General features: G+C 42.6%; 1 protein-coding gene across 1 annotated transcript in view; it reads left to right on the top strand.

Moving 5' to 3' along the window:
- Window positions 1-2,352: 2,352 nt before the first annotated feature.
- The window catches only part of DCBLD2 (discoidin, CUB and LCCL domain containing 2), a 75,957-nt gene continuing 59,183 nt past the window's right edge, over window positions 2,353-19,126 (top strand). The window contains exon 1 of the mRNA XM_020869831.2: window positions 2,353-2,937. Coding sequence (XP_020725490.2) covers window positions 2,721-2,937 — 217 coding nt within the window. The 5' untranslated portion in view covers window positions 2,353-2,720. The remainder of the gene's footprint in view (window positions 2,938-19,126) is intronic.

The following is a 19,126-nucleotide window of genomic DNA, read 5'->3' on the forward strand; positions in this document are numbered from 1 at the left end:
GTTCCATGTCCAGTTCTAACTGTTGCTTCCTGACCTGAATACAATTTTCTCAAGAGGCAGGTCAGATGGCCATGTAATCCCATCTCTTTCAGAATTTTCTGCAGTTTATTGTGATCCACAAAGTCAAAAGCTTTGGCATAGTCAATAAAGCAGAAGTAGATGTTTTTTTGGAATTGTCTTGCTTTTTCAATGATCCAACAGATGTTGGCAATTTGATCTCTGGTTCCTCTGCCTTTTCTAAAACCAGCTTGAACATCTGGAAGCTCACAGTTCACATACTGTTGAAGCCTGGCTTGGAGAATTTTGAGTATTACTTTGCTAGCGTGTGAGATGAGTGCAATTGTGCGATAGTTTGAGCATTCTTTGGCATTACCTTTCTTTGGGACTGGAATGAAAACTGACCTTTTCCAGTCCTGTGGCCACTGCTGAGTTTCCCAAATTTGAAGCATATTGAGTGCAGCACTTTCACAGCATCATCTTTCCGGATTTGAAATAGTTCATACTGGAATTCCATCACCTCCACTAGCTTTGTTCGTAGTGATCCTTCCTAAGGCCCACTTGACTTCGCAGTTCAGGATGTCTGGCTCTAGGTGAGTGATCACACCATTGTGATTATCTGGGTCATGAAGATCTATTTTGTATAGTTCTGTGTATTTTTGCCACCTCTTCTTAATATCTTCTGCTTCTGTTAGGTCCATACCATTTTTGTCCTTTATTGTGCCCATCTTTGCATGAAATGTTCAGGCAAATTTGGCCTTCGAGTACAGAATGAAGTAGGACAAAGGCTAATAGAGTTTTGCCAAGAGAATGCACTGGTCATAGTAAACACCCTCTTCCAACAACACAAGAGAAGACTCTACACATGGACATCACCAGATGGTCAACACCAAAATCAGATTGATTATATTCTTTGCAGCCAAAGGTGGAGAAGCTCTATACAATCAGCAAGAACAAGACTAGGGGCAGACTGTGGCTCAGATCATGAACTCCTTATTGCCAAATTTGACTTAAATTGAAGAAAGTAGGGAAAACCACTAGACCATTCTGGTATGACCTACACTGAATCCCTTATGACTATACAGTGAAAGTGACAAACACATTCAAGGGATTAGATCTGACAGAGTGCCTGAAGAACTATGGACGGAGGTTCGTGACATGGTACAGGAGGCAGTGATTAACACCATTCCCAAGAGAAAGAAATGCAAAAAGGCAAAATGGCTATCTGAGGAGGCCTTATAGATAGTTGAGAAAAGAAGTGAAAGGCAAAGGGGAAAAGGAAAGATACACCCATCTGAATGCAGAGTTCCAAAAAATAGCAAGGAGAGATAAGAAAAACATCCTAAATGGCATCTTTCTCCTAAAACCAGTTCCTGCCTAGTCCTGTGCTTTCCCCTTTCCCAAAGAGCCAGTTCTTTCTTATTTTTTTATTTTTTATTTTTTGGTTACTCCATCTTTTTACAGCCTCCATCTGATTACTCACGACTCTGATTAGTATTTATTTTACTCTGACTTTCACGATGCATTGCCATCTCTGTCCCAACACAAGATTTTGGAAGATTTCTGTATTATGACTGCAAATCCCACAACTTGTAGGTTTGCAGGTACACAGCAGGTGACCAACAAGTCTTGGTAGAATGGCTTAGTGAATGTTAGGAAGTCAGGTTTAAATTGCTTTAGGGGCATGGATCTTGTCATACACTTTTTTTGCGCCATCCCCCGGCCCACATTAACATGGTAAAAGTCATAGGCAACAGCAAACACATATACATCTTACAGTGAACACTGTATCTGTTATTGTAACTGGGAGTTGCTGCAACAACTGGATGTAATTTTAATTTAAAAAAAAAAAAAAAAGAAAAGAAAACACACATGCTCTGCTATTGAGGGGGAAAAAAAATCCCTCAGCCTCAGCTCCCAGCTAAAATCAGCCAGAATCCAGGTTTCCCACCCCTTCCAGTGGCCTGATGTGCGACGTGGGAGGAGCAAGGAGCAAGTTGGGTCAGAGCAGCAGGGAGAGCGGGCTAGGGGGAAGTCCCGGAAGTCATTGACCAGAGCAAGCAACCGCCTCTGCGGGATCAGCTTGGGCTGAAGTCCCAACAATAACAGGCGCGCGGGCCGGGAGGGGGCCGTCGGGGGCTAGAGTTTGGGGGCGGAACCCGTTTCGGGGGAGGCGGGTGGGACGCTTCCCAAGGCCGCAGGGGATTGGAGGAGAGAGATGAGGGGCGGTGGAGCTCGAGGAGTGGGCCGGGGAGCTAACGGGTCGACCGAGGCGAACGAGTGTTGATTGGGTGGCGCAGAGGGAGACGGACCAGAACTGCCCGCGGATTGGCCGGGGCGGGCTGTGAAGGCGTGGCCAGCACGCGCGAGAGGGAGCGCGAGGGAGCGGGCGGCCGGCCTGCCTGCCAGCCAGCCCGAGCCCAGGACGAGCGCGGTGGGCAGGGGTCGGATTGCTGAACGCGGCTCGGGAGGCGCGTCCCCCCAGCTGTCCTCCGCGGCTCGAGCACCCTATTTCCTTCCCTCCCCTCCCTAGCGCTCCGGCCTGGGGTCTCGGGGAGGGGAGCGGAGGGAAGGGACGAAGGAGAAGGAGGTTTCGCGGAGTGCGGGCGGCGTGGGGAGAAGCGCGCGCTGCCTCTTGCTCTCCCGCCGCTGCCTTTGCCTGCTCGCCCGGTGCCACGGCCCCGGGGCGCCCGCACTATGCAGGCGGACTGTCGGCCGCCGCGATGGCGAGCCGGGCGGTGGTGAGAGCCGGGCACAGCCCTCAACGTTTCCTAGTCCGGGCCGCGGTCGCCGCCCCCGCCCGGGCCGCGCTCCCCCTCTCCCGCTCCTACCCCCTCCCTCTTCGCTCCAACTCCTCCTCCACCTCCTTCCCCAGGCCTCTGTTCCTCCTCCTCGTACTTATCCTGCTCCTGCTGCTCGAGGACGCCGGAGCCCAGCAAGGTGAGTTCTTCCCGAGGAGTCCGTTGCGCGCGGGGCCCCGGGGGCCGTGGGGGCGCAGTTGGAGCCTCTGGGGCGCAGGGTGTCCGGGTCGTTACGGAATCTGCAGACGCGCAGGGTAGTTGTGGTGCGCCTCGGTGCCTGGCCAGACCTGGTCCCGCACTCGCTGGGTTGAATTGCAAAGCTTGGTTGTCTGTTTTCCCCCAAGTTGGCGCGGCTTTACTTTCGGGGAAGCCCATTCATTTTTTTTGAAAAGAGGGAAGTGAGACCTTGCTATGAAGACCTCCTTTGGGCATTGGATTGTTCTGGGGAAAGTATTTGAGAGGAAAAGGAGAAGTTTGGGAGATGCGCTGTCTAATGTTTAAGCTAAGTGGATGGATGAACATAGTAAAATGGTCAGGTAATTGAATAGCATCTTAAATCCATTGAAGGAAGTTGACGACGATTATCTTTTGTGAAAGTACCACGTTCAAAATCGAATAGAGTTGATTCTGGTTATCTTTGAGTCTTGGATTTAGAACATGCTCTTTGCAATCCCTGCCTATTCAGGATGGTGGTCTAGATAGATTGTTTGGGTCAGACTCTACGTCTGGGACCCAAGACAGCGTGCTCTGTTGCCCAGACGGAGCGATCCGTATTAAATGGGCAAGCCCTTACAGAAAGTGACAAAACTTCTTTCCTACTACAATCGTTCGAGATTCCAGAGCGTACAAAGCTATTTACTTAATAATCATAGTTGAAAGAGAATGCTGGGCTGATTTCTTCCCCTTTTTAGTACTTTTTTCAGGCATTGAACGGCAATTTTGAAAACAATTTGACAGGTTATTGAACACATTTCTCCATTGCATTTCCATTTTATTACAGTGAGAGATAAGAACTGGATTGATACTTAATACTTGGAAGAGGTTTTGTTAGTTTGTTTGTTTTTAGGTTGATCTCCATGTTTAAGTCCAGCATAATGTTGCTTTCGTGTAGCTTTCAGTAGAGTATGGAATCATGGCCTTAAGCATGTCATTGTGAAGATGCTAAAACTTTGACAGGCATATGGAAATATAATGTAAATGGAAAAAATGTATTTGGTAAACTGACCTCTTTCAATTCTAGGCAGCATTCAGGTTTCAGTTAGATCATCTCCTTAATCGAATTCTTGAACATCAGCACTTAATAAATTAAAGTGAAATCCTTTCCTTCATTGAAGTTTTAGCACCTATGCTTTTATTTTCCTCCTGGTAGAAAGAAAAAGCAAAACAGACATATTAACATGTGGCTAACACTGATTGAATGGGTCTTAATTTGTGACAGCCCTAAGTGATTTACATCTATTAACTCATTTAATCCTCACCACAGCAGTCTTGAGTTAAGTATTGTTATCCCATTTCAAACACAAGGAAACTGAGACACCAGTAAAATAAGGTATGTTGATACAAAGTATAACTACATAAGCTGGATACTCTGACCACTTTTGCTTATTTCAGAATCTGAAAGTGTTTATGTTATGTTTAAAAAAAAAAAAGATCTTTGAATAGTTTATAACTGATTAAATGTCTCCTCCGCAAATGAGAAAATTGCTTTGTGTTTAGAGTTTCTCAAGCCTGGTCTAATTAAACATGCAACATTACTTTTTTTTTTTTAAGTTTAATTTTAGTTTTTACCAAGTGTTTTAACAACTAGAGTATCTGGTTCTCTTTCACCATGTCATGTTGTATAAAAACATCAGTATAGATTAACACAAATAGAAATGATCCTGATAATTTAAAAGACCTGATTTCTAGTTCTCCCAAGTTGATTGGGTAAATTTTGTAAACTCACTTAGTTTCTTTGTACCTCAGTTTTCTACATCAGCGATAAGAGAATATATACCTGTTTCCTAGCTTGGTGAAAACGAAATGCTAGTACATAGGAGTCTGGCAAAGGGTAAAGTACAAACAGCTATAACTGATTATCATTGTTAATCATGAGCTTACTAAATTGATAAAGTAAGGGTCATTTAGGTATACATCACCTGAAAACCCAGGAATTGTATGGCATTTGAATTCCCCAATTTTTTAAAAATTGTATTTCTTATCCAGTGGATCCGGATGCAGTCTGTGGTGCTGTCCGTGTTACTGGTCTTAACAGATGTGCTTTAGGGTCCACTGGGATTCTTCACATAATGTGGAAAGAAGTCTGGCTTCAAAATGAGAAGCAATGCTTTAAAATGCCTATAGAACTTTTTCTAATGGGGATATCTACAATATTGTAATGTTAGGTTACACGCTGGAGTTTTTACTCTATCAGAAGTCTTTATAATAACACTGGAAGGAGATAATAAAATGATAAAAGTTGTCTTTCGATGGTAGAGTTGTAAATTTCTTTATGCATTTTCAAATGTTCGGCAAATTGCAATAAAAATAAGCTGTGAGAAAGTGTTTTGTGATATACAGATTTTTTTTTTCCTTAGCCAGCCTAGGTAGAAATGCATTTAATATGTGTTTTGAGGTAGAACTATATTTCAGGATTTTTTTCTTTTAGTCTTTCAGACCTCATTTTGAAGTAGAAGATACTACACTCATTCCAATTAGTGCCACACAAATGCCATTCCTCAGCAGATTTTCTGCTGAGCAAATGTTTTTTTCTTTTTATTTGGTCTAGAATAAAATTTATCATTGGTCTGAAAACTTGTCAACCTTTCACAACAGAGATGTATTTAACTAATCTTACTTCATTAATATATTTATAAATTCTGTTTATTCACATCTGTTTGACTGTGATGCTGTTTTCGACATGGCTTATATTTGTGTGTCTTGAGTTCTAAGTTTGATATTAAGTTCACCTTCAAAGTCTTTCTCATTTTTATTGAAAGCATTTTTTACCTACAAAATATATGCCTCTCTAAAAAACTTAAATTGATGGAACTTATAATGCTGATTGCCTGCCTGTTATTGTAATAAATTTACTAATAGGAAGTTGCGGGCCTACTGAATGAATGTAAGTCTCTGGTTTACATTATGACTGTAGGAATTTGTGTCACCTCATCTCAGGAGCTCAGCTTCCTCCTTTGGGTGGTGGAGGGTTCGCCTGCCTTCTGGGTTGGAATTTTTTTCTTTTTGGCTGTGCTGAGCCTTCCTTGCCTTTGTGCAGCTTTCTGTAGTTGCGGTGCATGGGCTTCTCATTGCGGTAGCTTCTCTTATTGTGGAGCGCAGGCTCGAGGGGGCTCCGGCTTCAGTAGTTGTGGCACACACTTAGTTGCCCCACAGACCAGGCAGGGATCGAACCCATGACCCCTGCACTGGCAGGCAGAATCTTATTCACTGCACCACCAGGGAAGCCTGTACGTTAGAATGTTATTTGAATGTGGTAAAATATCAGGGGAAGAAATTTTTAAAAATCCATTGAGACTGACTTCTTTATGCCTATTAATACAAAATATTCATGAAAATAATTATTTTTGTTAGCTAATTTAATAAATCTGTCAAATCAGATTCTTTTTTAAAAAGAATCATTCAGTATTACAATGATTTTTGAACTAATGTGTGAAAAAAATTTACAGTCTGTGGGGTAGTGCCTTTATTTGCTTGTGATGGAGGGAAATAGTTTTTGAGCAGTATGTGTGAATTGTCGGAAGTGAAGAACATGTCCCGGTGCAAAGAACATTTGTAATTATTACTAATATTGATGTTAGGTTAAATTAGAATTTTATGTGGTCTGTTTTTTTGGTTTGATGAAACATTAGGGCTACCTAGTGGCTCAGATGGTAAAGAATCTGCCTGCAATGCAGGAGACACAAGTTTGATACCTGGGTCTGGAAGATCCTTGGAGTAGGTCACAACAACCCACTCCAGTATTCTCGCCTTGAAAACTCCATGAACAGAGGAGTCTGGAGGTCCTCAGTCCATGGGGTCGCAAAGAGTCAGACACGACTGAGCAGCTAACACTAGGGCTCTTATATGTAGTTTTTTTTCAGAGGCAAAAAATCAAAGCATGCTTTTTCTGCTGTATTTCCGATTAATTTTGCATAGTGAAGGTTAGAAATATAGCGCATATTCCATATGTGTTAATGATCAAATTTAAAATTCAGATTTTAAATTAAAAATTAATTGTAAAATTACAGGTTAAGGATTTTTAGGTAGATTTCCCAATGTTATCAACAGAGAGGAAACTTTATTTTGTTCTGGGAATAATTATTAGTTCTGTTTGAACATTCAAGCTTCCAACGAAATGTGTATGAGTTAAAGTATCAGTGCTAGAATTTTAAAAATAATGAATTAATTAATTTCCAAAAAGAAAACACCAGATTATAGTGTGATGAGGAACGTCTTGATTTACATAGAGTTAGACTTTAAATATAAGACTGTACTTTATAAAATGAACCTAGGGTATGAAAGTTCAGGTGGTAATATGAAGTATTAATTAAATGTATGCACATAGATGGTTTCCACTTCCACTTCTTGACTAGTTGGAAGGATGTGGACTGATGACATGAAACTATATGGATCAGGAAAAGCTTTGTAGAGGGAGTGATATTTGCTAAATGTGATTGTTGATGTAGGAAGTGAGACCACTTGGCGGTTTTTCTTGTGTGGCTCATGGATTCAGTTTGTTTTATAACAACCTTATGGCTTTAGCACTTTATTTATTTTAAAAATATCATACAGATAGCAGTTATATAACAATTACTCAAAACCAAAAACTTAACTAATAATTACAGTCCTACCCCTAATCTATCCATTTATAATTTTTGTTGGTTTTCCCTTGTGGCTTAGCTGGTAGAGAATCCACCTGCAGTGCAGGAGACCTGGGTTCGATCCCTGGGTTGGGAAGATCCCCTGGAGAAGGGAAAGGCTACCCACTCCTTTTTCCCTGGAGTGCATTACTGTCCCAGTATTCTGGCCTGGAGAATTCCATGAACTGTATAGTTTCTGGGGTCTCAAAGGGTCGGACATGACTGAGCGACTTTCACTTCACTGCATCTTCCTTTCTAGTCCATATGCACACACCTGCATAATCTTACGTGGTTGTAATCTTAGTAGTGTGGTGGTATGTTCTGCAGATGTATCATGTTAAAATTAATATGTAGGCTGATTTAGTACACAGAAGCCTACTTTGAAACTATGGCAAGGCAAAAATTTTGAAATTAAAATTTTTTTCACAGGACATTGATTCTTTATGAAGTAATTACTATATTGTTCAAAACTGCTATTACATTATTTCCTTTAATCCATTTGATTAAATTCTTCATTTAGGATAGGATCTTTAAGAAAGTATGTCAGTTCAAACTACTACTTTAGAAACCCACATAATGCTAATTTTCCAGGTCCTTATGTGGATTGAATCAGTATACTCTATAACTACAAAAAAGTACAGATATTCACATAAACTAGAATTTAATGAATGCCAGTGTCCACTGAAGCAGACGGATAATGGAATGATCTTAAAAGGCTGCTAAAACATCACCTGCTAGATCCACCTGCACTCTGAAGGTATGTAGTTGAAAGAAGATCTTTGGCTAGCACCTTGAGTTATAGGAAAGACCCCAAGATAGACCCCAAGATGCACACTCCCTCAACTGCTTTCTAAGGAAAGGACACTCAGCGTTCCTTGCTTCTGTGGAGTACAGTTTCTGTGAGTTTGCAGCCAGAACTTAATCACTTGGGATCAAAGAGAAAATGCTGGTACTTGTTATCATCCTCTCATAAAAACTCTCAGCATGAGAGAGTTCCAGCTATAAACTCCCAGGGTGTGTGCACATATGTTAACACAGCCCCGAGATAGTTATGAACAAGTAAAATACTGTCATTGTCTTCAGGGATCCTGCAGTCTAGTTGGTGCAATAATCGTCTTCGAGTTGGAGCATGTGTGTAAATAGCCAGGGAAAGTTGCACAGTGCTGTGAGTTTGAAAAGGAGGGTAAGCTCACAGTGCCCAGGGAAGTAGGAGAAACCTTGCTGATAAAATGGTTTTAAGCAGATCAGCTGTTAAGGTTAGTAGATTCCTAGTTCACAGGGATAAGTGACATTTAAGGAGTAAAGCTCGCAACATCAGAACATCAAGGAGTCAGGAAACTTGCGAGTGTCAAAGCCAGCTCTGCTGCGGTGAGTAGCATGCCTCAGCCTCTGGCCCTGGCCCACTGCTTCCTCCGCAAGCCCCATACCCTGCACTCTTGCCCCATATTTGGGCAAATATTTGTTGGTTCTTTTCTGAGGGCTATGGTTCTGTGCACTGGGGCACCGCCCTCTTGGAACTCTGTTAATCCTTCCATAGTGTGTCCAGCAGCCCCTTTATCACCTGTAAGATAAAATCTACCATCTTCCCAGTATCTAGACTCCCATGCTTTTATAGTGAGAGGAGTCCTTTGCGTTTTATATATATTTTTTCAGAATCTGGCCCCTCCCTTCCTTCTCTGACTTTATCGCATCTAGCATCCCTCACCCTTTATATGTATATAGTTCTGTGTAAAACTGAGATGTTTATTCCTCCCATGTGTAATTTGATCCTGTTTTACCTTGTTCTCTATACTGGTCTCTTTACATGTATCGTTTTCTCTACTTGAAGATAAAGAGCACCTTTCCTTATCTGCTTGGTAACCTCCTTGTTGTTATTTAGTCGCTGAGTCATGTCCAACTCTTTGTGACCCCGTGGACTGTAGCCTGCCAGGCTCCTCTATGAGATTTCCCAGGCAAGAATACTGGAGTGGGTTGCCGTTTCCTTCTCCAGGGGATCTTCCCGACCCAGGGATTGAACCCCTGTCTCCTGCTTGGCAGGCAGATTCTTTACCATTAAACCCCCTGGGAAGCGGTAACCTCCTTATCATCCTTCAAACCTTCCTCGGTATCATCCTCTCTGAGAAGAGATCTCTTGTCACCCCATGCACTCATCTGCAGATGGTAATTTCCAGTTTTTTTCTGTTCAGTCATTAATCACAATGTATATTAAATATTTATATCTGGCAGAGTTTTATTCATTTTCTAATACTTACTATGTTGTCCATCATTCAAAAATGTGAGTTTAGGGGAACTCCCCGATGGTTCAGTGGGTAGGATTCGGTGCTTTCATTGCCAAGGGCCTGGGTTCAGTCCCTGGTCAGGGAACTGAAATTCCACAATCCACTCAGCCGGGCCAAAAAGAAAAAGAAGTCAGAACTCATTTCTGCAGTGAATTTGCTGCCCCAAGCAAGTTGTTCATTAGTCTCTGGGCACCTGCATGCCCTTCACACTGTTGTCCTTTGCCTGATTCCCTCAGAGCTGGGCTTCTCAGTTGCATGGAAATAGAGCCCTTTCTTGAACCTTAAGCTGCTTGCACAGGGCCTGACATCCTGCCCGTTGTTTTCCCAGCCACCCTCTTCCCAGGAGCTAGCCTCTTCTGCTTTTGGAATGAGAGGAGTCCTCCCTCAAGCGGAACTCTGAACAAAGCCACGGCTGCTGTTTAGAGAACACTGCCGTGTTGCCCTATCAAATAAGTGGTCTTCAAGAGCTGTGCTAAGCCAAAATCAGTGAAAGCCAGTGAGGTCCACTCCTTTGCCCGCTCATTCAGGTTTTGATTTGAATAGTCACCTCCAGTCACCTGCCTTTTTCTTTGCTGGCTGAAATTCCTAGAGAACGTTCAGGTAGCTTCACCAATCTGGTGTCAGAGGAAAGTAATGCAAAACAGGCCTGAACGGTCAGTGGGGACGAGACTGTGGAGGACTTCCACTGTGGGGCAGACTGAAGAGTTTGCATCTACGGTGATACTAGCAGTGACATCACCCTTAGCTACCGCTGCTTCTCCCCGGCCCATTTGCCCATTTCTGGGTCACTTGTCTCAGCCCAGGTCCGTCATCCCACTGATGCTTCTCCCCATGTCCTTGATCGATCCTAAACCTGGCCTCCATGCCAGTCCCCACCGCTGTCTCTCGTTCGGAAGAGCTCTGGGTTACTGGAGAAAGGCATGTGACCTTTGTGACTAGATCTGCCTCAGATAAGGATCACTGGTCGAACTGCCCATGGGATTTCTGCTCAGCCGCAGCATCTGACTGACCTGCCTTGTCCCGAACCCTTGTCCTGCTCTTCATCCCTGCAAGTAAAACTACATCCTGCCTCGCCTTTTCTTCTTCCTCAAATCATCTCTTCCACCTTGTCCAGAACCCTGCTTCATTGGGGAATGTAAGTTGTGCTTTTAGTATGATTTAAACTTCCATGGTGCTTCTTAACCTTGTATCTGGAAACACGGTCAACACGCCACTGGCTTATATATACATCTTTTCTTTCAACTGGTTGCTTTGCCAGCAGCTTATATTTCTCCTTTTTTCAGTGACCAACTAACAAGTAGACTACATTTGTGCTGTACATTTTCTTAGTGTCTAGCACACATAAGATATTTGTTAAATGATGATTTCCTTGCAGTCTAGCTTCTGCTCTTCTGAAAGTGTCTCTTTAACTGTGAGATTTTTTTTTCTTTTAAACCTGAGAGCTTTCTTTGTCTTCATTATTTTTAACTTGGATGGAGTTTGAAAGTGTAGAGATGTTGGAGTCAGACATACATGGATTTAAATATTAATACTAGGCGTGTCACTCTCGGTGTTTTTTTTAAATGTATAACTCACCTCTGTAGAATATATGAGGCTGTGACCAGATCTAGGCAGTTGCTAAATTTTGGTTCAATGAGTGAAACAATGTGTGAATGAAAATTTTGTTTCTCTTTCCCTACTGTGCAGTCAAGATTTCCATTTTCAAGTGTTGGCTTTCTACTGAGATCCAGTGCTTCCCCATCCATCTGGCCCTTCTCCCCATTTTCTCTACACTTACTGTATAGGAAAGTTCCACCCCTAGCTTAGTGAAGGGGTCAGGCCATGTAGTGAAGAAATGTGACAGGTTGTTCATATGAAATGTCCTTACTTGGCCTCCAATCCACTGAGACCTTAATACAGGATTTGTCCCCTCACTTTTGGCCTCCCCTTTCTCCAACTTCCTACCTGTTGATAGACTTCAGCTTCCTTTGATCTCCACCCTTTTCAGGTTCATGGTTTCTCTCCCTCTTCCTAGCATGACCTGTTTCTGGTTACTCTTTTTATCTTAGGTGCTAACCTCACAGGTCTGGATGTGAGACATTCTGTCGCACAGGTGGAGGAAGAGTGTTTTAGTTAGTAGGGTTATAGGGAACTGAAAATTACACATGCTTAAAGTAGAAGGTAATTTTGGGCAGCATTTTGAGGTAGCTTGTGGAATCTTCTTAAGGACTGAGCCAGACTAAGCTCCGGGAAAAGCAGGGATGCAGCCAGACCTCCGACACCAAGGACTGTGTCTTGTTACAGTCTGGCTTTCTCTGTATGCAGCGGGTCATGACTGTTGGCACTGCTCAAGGCTTGTAGCCTCAACACAAGAGATTCTGGGGTTTCCCTGACATAGAAGGGCAGGAAATGGGAGGGCAGGGTAAGCTGGCCTCAAATGGGCACAGTGTGAGTCAGTACCCACCCTTGGACCAGTTAGCTAACCAGGGGGCATGAGGTCATATGAAAACTGTTGCAAACTACAGAGCAGTTCCCAGAAGGAAGGGAGGGTACTAGATATGTAGACATCATCTTCAGAGAGAGTGTTCCCATTTACAGAATCCACTGCATTTTACATGAGTTCTTACCAAGCCCTCACGATTACCTTGGGAGATGGGGTGGTATTATTCCCATGTCTAGTTGAGGATGTAGAGGTTGAGTGCTAGGATCACTTCAGAAGTTGGCATAGCTAGAATTTACATCGGAAATCCCAGGCCTGTGTACTGCTGTTGTATCGCTTATCTATCATGTGCCTGCCCTTGGTTTGTTTTGAGTTTGTTATTTTCTAAATTCGGCAGCATTTAAGAACCAGCGTGCCTTGTTTCTATGTCTGGGGCTACCCAGGCGAACAGAACACATTGCCTGCCTAGCAGAGTTCTGCAGCTGGTGTGGCAAACCGACATAAATATGCATAATTAAGCATATTCAGTAAAGAGATTTTAATCATGGAAATGGAGAGGAAGCCCTGGATTTTCAGAAAGGTTTCCTGAGAAAACACCGGGTAGGTATTTGCCAGGTGGCTCTGAGGAGGAAGGACATTATTGCTGGCAGAGCTGAGGAGTGCAGAGGAGAGAGGCTGGGTGCAGCATGCGGGAGTTACCTGGGAGTCACCCACAGTTCCAGAGCAGACATCCAGGGGGCAGAGAGGCTGTCATGGGAGAGATGAGATGGGAAAGGAAGTCAGGGGACAGATTATAATGGACTTTGTATTCTTGCCGAAGAGTTGGAGATTTATTGTAGCATCAGTGGAGAACAGTTGAAGGTTTTAAATGAGGGACCTACATGACCCAGTCTAAGAAACACTGGCAGGAGTGTGGGCAGTGGATTGGAGAGGAAAGAAAGGAAGTGGAGGGAACCTGTTGGAGAACTCTTCAAGGGCCTGCACTTGTTCAGAGGGACTAAATTTAGAGATACCAAGGAAACAAAGTATAAAACTTAATGGCCAGTTAAATCTGAGAGAGCAAAGATCAGTTAAAAATGCTGGGTTTTTTTCCTTCTGTAATTGTCTTCTCTCTGCTTTCAACACCTCCCTCATCCACAAGTATTTGTCTACTTAATTGCTATTTATCCTATGCATGCGCACGCATACACTGTATCACATCCATTACTTTCCTGCAGTACTCAACATCCCTGAAATTATTTATTAATACTATGTCTGTCTTACTACTTTGTAAATTCTGTAAGGACAGGAGCCTTGTCATTTCTCTTGTTCTAACACCTGGTTCAGTACTTGGCACATGGAAGATGCTCATTGAATGCTTGGTACATGAGTTTGAATACTGTGGAATTTCTGAGTGGAGATGCTTAATATAGAAGTAGATGACAGATTTGAGAATTAGGAGAAAGGTTGGAAACTTTGGAGCATTCTCCACCTAGTGGTAACTGAAGTCGGGGTGGAGAGATGGCCCTGGCAGCATACAGAGAGAGGGGAAGGAGCGCTGGAGAACCGCAGTGTCTGTGATCTGTAGTCCAGAGACGTCAGCTAAGATGCTAGAGAAGTGGCAATTAGAGAGTTAAAAGAAGAACTAAGTTGGGGAAGGAGAGTTCTAAGGAGGAGGGAGGGCCGATAAGGAAGGAAGGTGGGAGGGAAGGAAAGGCCAGCAATACCAGATGCTGTGGAAAGGTCACAGATGATAAGGATGGCAAAGTATCTGTTGACTTGGCAGCTCGCAAACTGACCGCTTTAGTGAATTAGTCCCATTGGGAAGGTAGGTCTGTGCTTCCTGGTGCTGCCATAACAGATCACCACAAATTTAGATGGCTTCAAGCAGCAGAAATTTATTGTCTTACAGTTGTGCAGGCTGAACTTGTGAAAGTCAGGTATAGGCAGGGCCATATGCTGTCTCTGAAGGCTCTAGGTGAGGGCCCTTCCTTGCTTCTGGCTTCTGGGGGTTGCAGTCTTTGGAATCCCTTTTCACCGTTCCAGTCTCTGCCTCTGAGGTTCCGTGGTATTTTCCCTACGTCTGTATCCCTGTCCAAATTTCCCTCTCTTTATAAGGACACCAGACACTGGATTACGGTTTGTCCTAATCCAGTATGACCTCATTTTAAATTGATTACATCTGCTAAAACCTGTTTCCAAATAAGGTGACATTCATAGGTTCCAGGAATTAGGAACATATAATTTGGTTGTTGGGGTAATGGGGTCTAGGGAAAGCACAATGCAACCCACAACTGTCTGGAAACCGAATTGTCGTATTTTGAGCCTAGAATGGACGGGAGTACAGGATACAAAGAAATAAGACATCAAACGTGGAAAACTGAGAAATCTCTATAAGGAAAAAAAAGTGGGGAAAAGTGGTAGATATTGGGGAACACTGGGTGGAGAAAGATTGTATGTTTTTGTTGTTGCTCTCATTGTTAGAATTCTGAAGTTTATTAAGAGTGTGGATCCTTCCTAGGCACCACTGAAGCAAAATTATACCTGTCGTGCAAATATAAAATTAACATATCAAAGATTTTATTCAACTCATTAATTAATGAAAGAATCAGTAAGAGGTTAAAATGTGTCCAAAGAGTATTTGAGAGATTACTGTTTAGATAGGCAGTGTTAGGCTGTAACTGCTAGATTAGATGACTAAAAGTGGGCTATTAGGGCTATAAACTGTAATAATTGGATTTATTTTTTTCAACTGTCCAGAAATTATATGCATCTCCACAGGACAAAAATCTCCAAGTTTATAGGAATAAAACTAGCATATGACCCAGCAGTCCCACTACTAGGCATATGCCCTGAGGAAACCCAAAACTGAAAAAGATGTATGTACCCCAATGTTCATTGCCGCACTATTTACAGTAGCTAGGACAGGGAAGCCACCTACATGTCCATCAACAGATGAATGGATAGAGATGCTGTGGTACATATATATAATGGAATATCACTCAGCCATAAAAAGGAACCCATTTGAGTCAGTCCTAATGAGGTAGATGGACTTGTAATTTAGAGCCTGTTATACACAGTGAAGTGAGTCAGAAAGAGAAAAACAAATATCATATACTAACACATAGATATGGAATCTAGAAAGATGGTACTGTTGAACCTATTTGCAGAGCAGCCATGGAGACACAGATGTTGAGAACAGACTTATGGACACAGCCTGAGGAGAGGAAGGAGAGGGTGGTATGTATAGAGAGCGTAACATGAAATATACATTACCACATGTAAAATAGATAACCAGTGGGAATTTGCTGTGTGATTCAGGGAACTCAAAGTGGTGGGACTCCGTAACAACCTAGAGGGGTGGGATGGGGAGGGAGGTGGGAGGGAGGATCAAATGAGAGAAGAGGGACATAGGTAAACCCTATGGCTGATCCATGTTGATGTCTGGTAGAACCAACACGATACTATAAAGCAATTGTCCTTCAATTAAAAAATAAGTTAATTAAAAAATTGCAAGTTTATGTGCAACCAAGACTAGGACCTTTAGTTGATGATAAATTACAAGTCCGATTAAATACTTTGTAGTCTTGGGGCAGCTTTGGGTCTCTATGGCATTTCAAAGGTTCTGCTGCTCACCCTTTTTTTTTTAGCCTATTTCCAAGTTTCAGATAATTTTTCTGCCATATTTATTATAATCTATTGAAACAGATGGGGGCCTGAGAACCTAATGTTCTAACGTTGACAAAATTGTGAGAAACACTGAGTGAAAATACTGTTGACTTTCAATGCCCATCTGAAATCAGGATCCATTATTGTAATGACAGCTGTTCCTTAGACTGTGATTTTTTTTTGTTTTTTTCCAGTCGTGCTTGGCTCCTGGGCAGAGAGATCATTTGATCCCAGGTGGAGGGTTCCCAGGCAGACAGATCCTCAAGAAGGCATAGTGGCCCAAAAGTGAAGGGGCCCGGAAGAGTGTAGCTCCCACACTGGATGTGAGAGCCAGGCTGGGTGGGGAAAGAAGTGAGGCTAAGGGCAACATAATAGATGGGGAGAAAAGAGAGAAGTTCACAGTAACCGAGCAGTGGGTTTGAAAGAGCCGGAGGGTCAGGAGACTGACCAAAGGAGTGAGGCCTTAAAGATTTTGACATTTCACAGCGGGGAGGAGTCTACAGTAATAGCAAAAACGACGCCTAGGTTGTGTTTTCATGAGGCACTGAAGTGAAGTAGAGGTCATCCGGGAGAAGATTAGTGAGAATTACTTTCTCGTGATTTATACTTTTCACAGGACACTGTACTCGAAACTTTAAAGCTGCTGTAAATCTTCTGAAGTAATGAGCCATTGTTCTGATGGCTTAGCGAGGCTGTGCCAAACGCACTGGATCTACATATGCTAAGCAAAAGCCTTTCTGGTCTTTATGACTGTAATAATACCCTCAGACATTTATTGAGCACATTATGTGGATTAGGCCCTTGACAGTAGGGAGGAGGGTTTTTTGCTTTGTGTTGTTTTATCTTTTTATTTATTTACGTATTTGTTTATTTTTGGTCGTGCTGGGTGGTGGCTGCTCTGTGGGCTTCCCTCTAGTTGCTGCGCGCGGGCTACTCTGGTTGCTGCGCACGGCTTTTCATTGCGGTGGCTTCCCTTGTTGCAAAGCATGGTCTCTGGGGTGTGCGGGCTTCAGGAGTTGCAGCGCGCTGGCTCAGGGGTGGCTCCTGGGCTCTAGAGTTCAGGCTCAGGAGCTGTGACAGGGACGTTGTTGTTCTGTGGCATGTGGGATCTAACGCGCATCTCCTGCGTTGGCAGGCAGACTCTCTACCACTGAGCCACTAGGAAGCCTGATAATAGGGGTTTCCATACAGCATCTCATTTAACTCTTCCCCTCTGCGGTATGAGATGGTAGTGTACCCATCTGAAAAATAACTGACCTTTAGCAGCAGTAAACAACCTTCTCAAGATCACAGTGAGTGGTAGGGCATTTGCATTCATCGTGTGACCCCAGGGCCCATTTTGCTTAACCATTGTGTTCTATGTAGCTGTGTGTGCTTGGGGATTGAAAAGGATTTAACATCTCACTTTCGTACACGTGATTCAGTTTTGTAAATTATTGCTACTTACAGGTAGGAGTTTGGGCTTAAAGAAGACTGAGCTGGGAGCTGTTTCTTCTCCTTAAAATCGCCACCATAACCCTCTTGGAGCTCTCGGCACTTATCCATCTTATTGCAATATTTTTTCAAAAAATGAATGACATTAAAGTAGGGCCTTGAAGTATCTTTTTGAGATTGTCGTGATGCAGCTTTGAAAACCTTAAGAGTAATAGGATTTATATAGTACTTTGTAGTCTGAAAATTCTTAGTGCTAAATAGTGCATTAAAAATCTTCATTGAAGTCTAATGAAATAGGATATCCTGATTAATGCGAGTCATTCTGCGGAACACTTTCCTACTCTGAATGTCTCTCTCCTCTGTTTCTTATAAAATCTCACAGATGTGTTACAAGATGTGACAGAAGTGACTAATATTTAGAGGAAGTATACAGTCAGACTCACCCATGCACCGTGACAAAAACCCTTGAAAGTCCACTGGAAAAGTATAACTCTCCTAGTTTATAAAGATTGTAATGAAAGTTGCCTTGCTCTACATTTTTGGCATATTTATGCAAGTTTCCTACGTTTGTGTTTGTTCTTGTTAAAGTGTTTTTATAAGTCACTTCGTGTTCATATTAATAAAATTAAATAAGATCATTTCTACTATTTTTAATACTAATGTGACTACAATATGGGTAGTCACATAGTTGGAGGGTTACATAAAATCAGAATCGTGAGCACATGTGTATCTAAAAAACACACTTGATGTTTAGAAAGCAGCCTAAAATAAGCATGTGTTCTTTGTTGTATTAATTCACTGCTATTTAAATTAACATTCCTTGTGTTTTCTCTTGAGATATGTAATAAAAAAAAAATTACTCAGCTATTTTCCTGGAGCAGTATCAAAATTTGTATCTGGCTTACCACATCTGACCTGACAGTATTTGGAGGAAGTGAACACATGTTCTCTGAGTAATCCCCTAGATACATCTGCAGCCAAAGGGGCAGTGAAATCAAATTCCAGTGTTTTCTGTCCACTGAAATAAAATTAAAATTCAAAAATTGCATCAAGAGGCTTCCTACCTTTATGGCCCACTATAGTCTGGTAGAGACCATCTAGGGAAGAAGAAGTAGCCGACAAGCGCGGGGGTGATGATGGACTTGGGGAGGGAGAAAGAGCTGGCCGTGTGGAGTTACTGATGAGAGTGAGTGTATGGAGTGGTCCTGTGATACCCATTTTGAAAATTATTTTTCCAGTAGTGGTTACACTCTCTGTCAATTCTATGTTGTGAAAGTGAGTAATAGTAGGTAGTGTTAGCCTGGTCACAGATTATTATTCTTTCCAGTTACAAAGCTAAGCAGAAAATCTGGAGACTCTTACTTCCTGACCCTATTACCATCCTTTTTCAAACACTCGTGTTAAGTGAGGGGCCCCGACCAAGAAAAATACTTCAGGGCTGCAGAGTAATAAGAACTTTTTTTTTTTCCTCTTTGGCTTAAAGAAAAATAAGCTTTCTGCTTATTTCTTTGACCTTGTGGGAAAAACTATTCCCTGGGTTGTACCCTTAGCCAGAGGAAAAGGAACTAGCTCAGATCTTCTGTTGGAGACACCCTAGCCTTTTCTCCAAGTCAGCCCATCTCGGCCTTGACACTATTTGACACTTTGGGTCCATCACCCTTTTATTCTTGGGGGCTGTCCTGTGCCTTGTAAGATACTTGAGCAGCATCT

The sequence above is a fragment of the Odocoileus virginianus genome, chromosome 25, assembly GCF_023699985.2.
Source record: "Odocoileus virginianus isolate 20LAN1187 ecotype Illinois chromosome 25, Ovbor_1.2, whole genome shotgun sequence".
NCBI classification, from domain to species: domain Eukaryota; kingdom Metazoa; phylum Chordata; class Mammalia; order Artiodactyla; family Cervidae; genus Odocoileus; species Odocoileus virginianus.